The sequence below is a fragment of the Nicotiana tomentosiformis genome, unplaced genomic scaffold, assembly GCF_000390325.3.
Source record: "Nicotiana tomentosiformis unplaced genomic scaffold, ASM39032v3 Un00137, whole genome shotgun sequence".
In the NCBI taxonomy this organism is placed as follows: domain Eukaryota; kingdom Viridiplantae; phylum Streptophyta; class Magnoliopsida; order Solanales; family Solanaceae; genus Nicotiana; species Nicotiana tomentosiformis.
In genome coordinates, this window is record NW_027174696.1 from 35,470 (window position 1) to 45,727 (window position 10,258).

The window sequence follows — 10,258 nt, forward strand, 5'->3', positions numbered from 1 at the left end:
ATATCAGATACCCTTACTTTATTATTTAATTCCAACTTTATTTTACTTTTAATTTTTTTAAATTTCCACATTTTTTTACTTTTATTTTTTTAAATTTTCCACTTTCTTTTACTTTTTTTATTAAACAATTTCTACCTACTTTTACTTTACTTTTTAATTTTATATTTCTACTTTTCCTATTTTTAATTCCCATCCGAAATTTTTTTAGACAAAAAAAAATTAATTTTTATTTATTTTCTGTTTTTAATTTATTTTATTTTAAAATTAAAATTAAAATAATACTAATAGTAATAATTGAACTTTTAAATTATTATTAATTTATATATATATATATATATATATATATATATATATATATATATATATTTATATATAAGTGTAACAAAGCTAAAACATATGTATTAAATTTCTGAAAATATTTACATAGTAGAAGGTGATAAAAATTTAAATATTATCAAAAATTAGGTGCTCACAAAAGCGCTTAGGCTGAAGGATCCCCTCCAGAGTCTATACACACCCCCAGTGAGCGCAAGTACCTACTAAGTGCGAGTGCCGAGTGTTGAGTGACTGGGAGGCATGAGTGATTGCGAGTGGCAAGAGTGATTGTGAGGTATACCCGAGTGGCAAGAGTGATTGTGAGGTATGCCCGAGTGGCACGAGTGACTGTGAGATTTTCCCGAGGGGTTTTATAAGAGTGATGTTTTGCCCGAGGGGCTGTTTATGATTTCATCATTTTGCTCACCTTTGCATTGAGTCTTTGTTTGAAAAACCGTTGGAAAATTATCTTTAAATGATTTTTACTAAAACTGGGTTTAAACGAGATGATTTGATTCAAACACTGATTTTTAAAGCATGATGTACTTTACTGAAATTTCATGATATGAACGTTATATGTTTTATTGCTCGTCACTACTGCTAAGTCTTTATTTATTATTGTTAGTTTCTGAGTTGGCGTACGCACGTTACTCCCTGCACCTTGTGTGCAGATTTAGGTGTAGCTGGATACGGTAGCGGTTATTGAGTGTTCTGATTGCAAATTTTCTTGGAGATAGCAAGGTAGCTGTTTGGCGATCGCAACCCTGCTCTTCTCCCTCTTATATTCCTCTAGTTGTATTTAGCTATTTTTCAAGCTGAGTTAGCCTCGATATTGTTATTCAGATTGTAGTAGATGCTCATGACTAGTGACACCACGATGTCGGGCTTTTCTTTCCGTACTTTTATTTTGATTGGAACTCCTTTACGAAGGTTTTATGTTAAATAGCATTGCAATTATCTTTGAAATAAAAATATCGTTTTTGTTTGGAAATGAGTCGAGTTGCCTAGTTCCACGATAGGCGCCATCACGACAAGTTAGGTTTTTGGGTCATGACAACTAGGTCATTCTATAATCTGTGCATGCAAAAATTGGACACTACACACATTACCCTCTCCCCTCTTGTGTGGCATTGAAGTATGAAACGTCGATCACTACAAGAAATATGTTTTTTAGTGGCAATATTTAGTGGTGACTTTATTTATTTCTACAAATATCACATTTATTGTGGCGACTCTAAAAATCGCTACAAAAGATAAATTTTTAGTAGTGACTTTCTTAGGCTGCCTCTAATATGTGCCACTGCATCCTGAATTTTTAGTTCCCGCTAATAACAAAAATTTGGCTCCAATGTTTTAGGAGAGACTTAAAAAATATCGCCCCTATAGGTATTTTGGAGCGACTAGGTCGCTATAATTTAATAAAAATTTCACTTAAAATTACATAAATAAAAAGAAGCAAGAAAGCAAATAAAAGACTAGTTTATAGAGAAGAAGCATACGTACTTCTGCAACTTCATCCTCTCACTCTCTCTCAACAAAAGGGATTTTCTCCCACTTTTATTAAAAATTATCCATCAAATTCCCTCAAATCTCTTGAATTTATCCTTAAATCGCAAATGTAAATCGATACCTAAAGCCCTAATCAGAAATTATATTCTCAAATTAGGTATGTGTTTGAATCCTAAATTCTTTTGGTTGGTACATGCAGCTAGCGAGAATGATTAATTGTAAAAAATTTCCTTTAATTTCTGTGACCCATTTGAAAATATACAAGAATCAGAAGTAATTTTTCCTGAATAGCCATCGCGTAAAGCCCTTTTTCAGTGTCGACTGCTCTTTCGCTGGGTAAGTTGAAAACTGCTTTCTGAAATTTTAAACCTTTTTAATTATTGCATGTTTGGTATTCCACTCAAAAATCGTGAAATGTGATGTTAGGTTTTATGGGTCTTCATTTTTCTTGATATTTTTCTATGGAACCCGGAATTTTCGTAAATATTTGCCCAATAATATTTTGTGTAGTTCGATTGAAGGTTATTTGAGCTTGTGTTGATAGAGTTATCGACAAGAGTCTTCATTGCGTTTATTGCAATTGAATTTATTTTTGTTTTTGTTTTTGTTTTTGTTTTGGGGGTTTTTACTGTCATATTAAATTGCTTACTTCTATGACAATAAAGTGAAGTTGCAACTAAAATTAACAAAACTGGAGGATAGAACATCGGTAGTGTTTGGACTTATTCTTTTTTCCTTTGGCTGTTGTTTTGAGGAAAACTCATATGATGAAAGCATGAACTATGTTGAGTTTCGCAGTGGCGCCAACTCGATATTTATAATCTTGAAGCTCTAAGTTACAAAACTCAGGTAGTACGATACTTTTGCTAAATATATTTTCATGGTCCAGACTTTCAGGTGATTTTAAATTTCTGCTCACAGTAAACTATAACGTCTCCTCCCATTTGTTTCTTTTCTTTAAGGTTAGAGATCAGAAGGGATTATTCTTTTAGATGTGGTTGGCTCTCTCTTAGTCGTTTGATATTTGGGGAATTTATTCGTGCTTGTAAGTTAGAAGGATTTGCTCACTGATTGTTATACAGATAAACAACATGAAAAGGAATAGAAATTACATAACTAGTCTGCCACATTATTTGAATGGATGAGAATTTGTATTAACATCTAGGAGAATACCCTTTATGTACTGAGCACTATCTTAGTGCTTGGTATTTTGTAATTTATAAAACTTTAGTTTCTCATTTTAAAAGTATGTGATACATAAATGGCCTAATTTCGTTAATAAATGCCTACATTGATTGGATTCTATAGAATTGAGATATTTTATGGAAAAGTGACCATGTTGAACAGTAAAACTTTCCTTCTTTTACTAGTATAGTATTACTGTATTTTTGTTTGATGCACTGTTTCTATTGAGATCCTACTCTTAATAGGAAAAAGTTGTTGTTGCAATGCTAATTGTTTATGGGTGATTTGATTTGTTCATCTTTTCAAGTTATGTTCCTGTTGATATGCTGGTTGTTGTTGCACTTCACTTTTAGTTAATTAATTGATTGCTTTTTATCCTAAAAAATAGGAATGGATAAAAGTTGGTTGAATCTTAGGAATAGAGGAGACCAAAGATGGAGTAGACGGCTTTCTTATTTGAGCATTCAACCAACCAAGGTTGAGCACTATGATTCGATGTTGTTGTAAAGGGTGTATGAACACTATATTCAAGCTAAGGACTGATGTAAGAGGAGACTTATTGAGGAAGGGTTTCTGGGATTCTTATAAAGTATGGGACTTTCATGGAGAAGTGTTAGTTAGAGTTGAAATTCTAATGTAGCACACAATGATGAAGTATGAGATGATTGCATTGAAGAGGATAATATTACAGAAATGATTCACGATGCTTGTGGATACACTAATGTGGCGGATAATAATAATTTTTCAGATGACAATCAAGAGCCAAATATACATGCAACAAAGTTCTACAAATTATTAGAAGATACTCAGATAGAACTTTATCCTGGTTGTAGTAAAGTCTCAAAGTTGTCTTTTGTTGTTAAACTACTTCACTTGAAGTGCCTTAACCATTGGAGCAATAAATCGATGGATGAATTGTTGAGATTTTTGAAAGAAGTTCTTCCGGAGGGGTCATTTATACCAAATTCTTTCTATGATTTCTTCGTGACCTAGGCTTGGGGTACAACAAAATAGATGCATGCCGAAATGATTGTATTTTATATTGGCGGGATTATGCCAATGCTCAATCATGTCCTAAGTGTGGTTTGTCTAGATGGAGGTCATACAAACAAAAAAGGAATAAAGTATCTTGTAAAGTATTGCGATATTTTCCAATCAAACCAAGGCTTCAGAGATTGTACATGGCAAAAGAGACAGCAAAAAAGATGAGGTGGCACAAGGAGGAAAATATTGATGATGGTGTCTTGCAACATCCATCCGACTCCATTGCCTGGAAATCCTTTGATGAACGACATCCCACCTTTTAAGTTGAATTAAGAAATATTCGATTAGGTTAAGCAAGTGACGGGTTCCAACCTTAACATGAGTGCCAATCATAGTATTTGGACAGTCGTACTAACTACATATAATTTGCCACCATGTGATTACATGAAGGATTCGTATTTTATGATGCCACTTCTTATTTTAGCACCCAAGTCTGGCTTATATGGTTTGGACGCATTAATACGGATTGAGTGCTTTCAGCTACTCTAATCTAGAGAATCCTGGAATAAACAAACACAAATCTAGTTGTACCGGAACAAAGTTCTCTTGTTAATTATCGGATTCAATTCCTCTTAGAATAGCCCACTACTACTGTTTATAGTAGCAACATGAACAAAATAACAATTAATCCACTAGCAGGATTTCACGTCCAAAAAGAACACAACAGCTACCGAAGATTGCTCAGAGATTAATGAAACGTTAAAATAACTTAGCGGAAAATTACAGAAAGTCAAGTCCATGTTCCTATTTAACAAAATAACGTAGCATAGAAAGGGATCAATAGAAAAAAGTTACATGCTGACTTTAACTTAGCGGAATAATCAACAAAAGAAATTTTCACCAAAATCGAATGAGCTGAGGAACAGAGAAAAGGAACTCAGAACTCAGAAGAAGTCACACTAATCTGAGGAAGAAGGATGAGCAACGAGCTGAGGAAGAAGGCGTCACATTCGAGCTGAGGAAGAAGGCAGCAGTCGCACAGAGCTGAGGAAGAAGGCAGCAGTCACACAGAGCTGAGGAAGAAGGCAGCAGTCGGACAGATCTGAGGAAGAAGGCAACAGTCGCACAGAGGAACCCTAAATCTTTTTTTTTTATTTAGGTTTGGGAAATGGGAATTTATCAGTAAGACTAAGTCTTAGGTAATTAGAATTGGGTAAATTGGGTGGGCTTCAAATGGGTATTGGACTATTGGGCTTCAACCTTCAGATGAGTAATAAGTTTTGGACTCTAAAAAAAACTCATATGTTCAAACCTATTTTTCTCAACTAATACCAAAAATTTCGATTTTTCGGTTTAACCGAAACACCAAAATCGTAAACCGTACCGAAAAATCGAAATTTAATAATTTAAAAACCGTGCACCGATCGAATAACCGATTAAACCGAAACCGAATAATCGAAATTCACGGTTCGGCCGGTTGTTTCGGTTCAGCCGGTATTATATCCACCCCTACTTTGGACTTTGGAATTTGAAGAAGAAAAAAGAGGTTGTTTACTAGGCTGTGACTTGGGAAATCTTGAGGGGAGAGGGGCTTTGTTGCCACCATCAAATCAAAGAGAAAAATAATGAATCTCACTAGCAAATCTTTTCTATTTTATTTTTTATTCTGTGTTTGGTCACTGTACTTGTGTACTACCTTTAAACGAAATCGGGCTAATTAAGTTTATTCACACTGGTGGACCAAACACTATAGCAAGAGTATCTTTTAAACTAATTATCAATATCTTTTCCATAGCACAGTGACCAAACACTTTGATTTAATTAATACTGCTATTTGACCAACTACTCCAAGCAGATGTTATATGTAATAAAGAGCATATCTTTAGGTTTGCGATCTGATTACAATGGTGACTTATAGGGATATTGTCTGTATTAATTCTGTTAGAAGTTGGTTTGATCAAATAATTGCGTGACAGTATATAATTGAGATATCCTTTTAGCACTCTGTGCTTGGCGTGTTCTTATATACTCTTTTAGAATAGTAACCCTTACTCGAAAATTCGGGCTTAGGATTTCTTTTCATTATCAGTCTTTCTCTATTATTAGGCACAATCTAGTTTTGAATTTGCACTGTTCTCCACATGAAACTTATGAAATTCTTGGACATAAAGTCATCCTGCAGCTAGTTAGTTCAGTCTATGGAGATCAAGGTATGATATGTTATTTAGTTTTAACAAAAAATTCACTCTATTTTTATGCTTCAATCCAGTTACCCTCTTGTACTTTTTGCTATGTTACTATATAGCTAGTGTGTTAGTGTGAATATATGTAATTTTGTGGTTCTCTTCAAAACACAAAAATATTTCATCTCAATGACTTGTTTCCTGATACTCCTCTTAATAGTTATATTTGTTTCTCACTTTTTGCTGCAGCCAAGTGATGCAGCTAGTGGACCTGTTTCACCCACGGATGCGAGAAGATCTTGCGCTAGTAATCCCAGTGACAGCCATTGAGATTCATTTTAGCTGTAGTGGATGTCTTAGGACAATGTAATAACTGACTAATATGGATGATTAACTATATGTTCTTATTTAGCTTGATGACATATGATACTACTCTGTCATAGTATTTTTCATGGTTAATGAAATGTTGATGTTTCTTAATTTTATTCTTTTGGTTTAAGGATTAATATTTCAATTTATATTAGGAAAAATATATGGCATATTGATGATTAAACATCAATTCTATAATATATTTAAAAATATATGGGGTTAAAACCCCCAAAAAGAAATAGGAACAAATTTTGATAGTGTATACATAAAAAATTGCGGGGGTTTACAACCCCTACACTCCAAAAAAAAAAATTAATTTAAAAAATAAAAAACGATTTTTGTGCATGGAGGTTCAAACTGCAATTTGCGGAGGTTAGAAACATCCGATATTTGCTGTCACGGCGGTTCTGAAAACCCCTGTATTTATCTGCTGCAAATCAATAGTGACAATGCTTAATACGGGGTCTGCCCAACTGCGTGACAGCAAATAGCGAAGGTTAGAAACCTCCGCAAATTAAAGTTTTAACCTCAGCAATTCACCCGTTTTTTTGTAGTGAATATTGACAAGGAACAAGACGGAAAGAAGCCGCCTTTAATTTATACAAGCTGCATGCATGTAAAACTTTTTTATATAAAAAGTATGGATAAACTTTACGGAAGTCCACAGTTTGGACAAAAAGGGCTGCTGCCTGGTAAAGTCAAGTAAGGCAACGAGGAAATGATTAAATTATATTTACAATAAAAATATTAATTAGAGTTGGCTGCGCATCTCTCACCACTATATATACTTCTCCCTTCTCTTAATTTAAGTCATCAATTTTCAACAATTGAGAGTTCCTTTCCTTCTTCCTTAAAAGAACAAAAACAATACTCTCATCTTTAATTAGCAATGGCCTCAGCAGCAGTAGCCAACTATGAAGAAGAAATTGTTCGCCCCGTCGCAGACTTCTCCCCTAGTCTATGGGGTGATCAGTTCCTTTCATTCTCCGTTGAAAATCAGGTAGTTTTTTAATTTTAGTTTCTTCTTTATATTTTTAATTTGAACAACATTAATTTTGCTCTAATTTAAGTTTTCTTTCAAATATAATAAAAATAGGTTGCAGAAAAATATGCTCAAGAGATTGAAGCATTGAAGGAACAAACGAGAAGTTTGCTGTTAGCAACCGGAAGGAAATTGGCTGATACATTGGATTTGATTGATATTATTGAACGTCTTGGCATCTCCTACCACTTTGAAAGACAAATTGATGAGATTTTGGATCAAATTTATCACCAAAACTTAAACTGCGACGATTTGTGCACTTCTGCACTTCAATTTCGATTGCTCAGGCAACACGGTTTCAACATCTCTCCTGGTAAGTTCATCATTAAGCACACCCTAAAATTATTATCCATTTATTGGAAGAAGGCTAATTCATCTTGAGTTTTCTTTCTTGAAATACCAGAAATTTTCAGCAAATTCCAAGATGAAAATGGCAAATTCAAGGAGTCTCTTGCTAGTGATGTCTTAGGATTATTAAACTTGTATGAAGCTTCACATGTAAGGACTCATGCTGACGATATCTTAGAAGACGCACTTGCTTTCTCCACTATCCATCTTGAATCTGCAGCTCCACATTTGAAATCTCCACTTAGGGAGCAAGTGACACATGCCCTTGAGCAATGTTTGCACAAGGGTGTTCCTAGAGTCGAGACCCGATTCTTCATCTCATCAATCTATGACAAGGAACAATCGAAGAATAATGTGTTACTTCGATTTGCCAAATTGGATTTCAACTTGCTCCAGATGTTGCACAAACAAGAACTTGCTCAAGTATCAAGGTGCGATATATAAAAACGATGAACCCTTTTTGATTCATCATATCTCAAGTACTCATGTTAATTTCTTATGCTGCAGGTGGTGGAAAGATTTGGATTTTGTAACAACACTTCCATATGCTAGAGATAGAGTAGTTGAATGCTACTTTTGGGCATTAGGAGTTTATTTTGAGCCTCAATACTCTCAAGCTCGCGTCATACTCGTTAAGACCATATCAATGATTTCGATTGTCGATGACACCTTTGATGCTTATGGTACAGTTAAAGAACTTGAGGCATACACAGATGCCATACAAAGGTATGAACTTCATGTATTCACTTATTCCTTGATAGTGAATGTCGTCGTGATTATAGTTCCGCTCTTTCAAAATGCACGAGTTCACTTAATTTTGTCATCCTACAGATGGGATATCAACGAAATTGATCGGCTTCCTGATTACATGAAAATCAGTTATAAAGCTATTCTAGATCTTTACAAGGATTATGAAAAGGAATTGTCTAGTGCTGGAAGATCTCATATTGTCTGCCATGCAATAGAAAGGGTATGTTTGAGCAACTTAACTATCAAAATATGTTTTTTCCTTAATCCATTTCTCACTTTGTTTTACCTTGTGTACGTCTTTTGGTGATCATAAACTTGATACAATTCAATCAAAATTTTCTAACACTTGAATATGTATTCACAGATGAAAGAAGTAGTAAGAAATTATAATGTCGAGTCAACATGGTTTATTGAAGGATATATGCCACCTGTTTCTGAATACCTAAGCAATGCACTAGCAACTACTACATATTACTACCTCGCGACAACATCGTATTTGGGCATGAAGTCCGTTACGGAGCAGGATTTTGAGTGGTTGTCAAAGAATCCTAAAATTCTTGAAGCTAGTGTGATAATATGCCGAGTTATTGATGATACAGCCACGTACGAGGTATGAATTGTATCTCAAGAAATTATATAATTATATGAGATTTAGACAAACAAAATGTTGTGAGGACAATATAATTTAGGCAATATAAAAGCTAACCCCTAGTCTATCCGTCTTTCAGGTTGAGAAAAGTCGGGGACAAATAGCAACAGGAATTGAATGCTGCATGAGAGATTATGGCATATCAACAAAAGAGGCAATGGCTAAATTTCAAGGAATGGCTGAAGGAGCATGGAAGGATCTTAATGAGGGATTTGTTAGGCCCACTCCTGTATCTACGGAGATTTTATTTCGTATTCTCAATCTTGCTCGTATTGTTGAGGTTACATATATACACAATCTAGATGGGTACACTCATCCGGAGAAAGTCTTGAAACCTCACATCAATGCCCTACTTGTGGACTCCATCGAAATTTGAGCTGCCAATTGTTGCTCATCTTAAAAAACTTCATTCTTCTGTGTTGATAGAGTAGTTATATATGTTTTATTGTATAATTAAGTTGTTAGGAAGCTGTTTTTGCGGTTGTGCAGTGGACTTCCTAACTAGGACTTCCTTAAGATATATGACAATAAGTTATGAATCCACATTGTGGAGAGTGTACGGGAGGAATAAGAGTAAAAGCACGAAAGGTGGTGCCGTGCCATTTTCATATTATCAGTTGCTCATTTTATTGTTGAGGAATTAATTGGCCGCTAAGTGATACTTCTCCTGCTGAAATTATTATATCATTCCCCTTCGCATGTTCCCTCCCAAATTTATAAATTATTATTTATTGTGTTATTGTTGTTTCGTATTTGTATATACCTGTACACGTTGTTTACTTACGTGTCCTGTCACAACCTCGTCACTGCTTCGTGGAGGTTAGGCTCGATACTTACAGAGTACATGTGGTCGGTTGTACTTATACTACACTCTGCACTTATTGTGCAGATTTTGGAGTTGGTCCCAACGGCGTACCATAGACT

General features: G+C 34.6%; 1 protein-coding gene and 1 long non-coding RNA gene across 3 annotated transcripts; both read left to right on the forward strand.

Moving 5' to 3' along the window:
* The first annotated feature begins 345 nt into the window (after positions 1–345).
* On the forward strand, positions 346–6,661 carry LOC104118022 (uncharacterized). Of its 2 annotated transcripts, none has more exons than XR_011413203.1 (2): positions 346–6,203; positions 6,426–6,661. It is a non-coding gene; the product is annotated as an uncharacterized lncRNA (long non-coding RNA). The 2 variants fall into 2 exon arrangements; XR_011413202.1 differs by having other exon boundaries at positions 346–2,160.
* Positions 6,662–7,350: 689 nt separating this feature from the next.
* Positions 7,351–9,947, forward strand: LOC104095402 (5-epi-aristolochene synthase 3). The gene is made up of 7 exons (XM_070192484.1): positions 7,351–7,545; positions 7,642–7,900; positions 7,991–8,366; positions 8,443–8,661; positions 8,767–8,905; positions 9,050–9,295; positions 9,414–9,947. The coding sequence occupies exons 1-7, from the start codon at positions 7,435–7,437 to the stop codon at positions 9,708–9,710; spliced, it is 1,647 nt and encodes a 548-aa protein (XP_070048585.1). The 5' UTR covers positions 7,351–7,434; the 3' UTR covers positions 9,711–9,947.
* Positions 9,948–10,258: the final 311 nt, after the last annotated feature.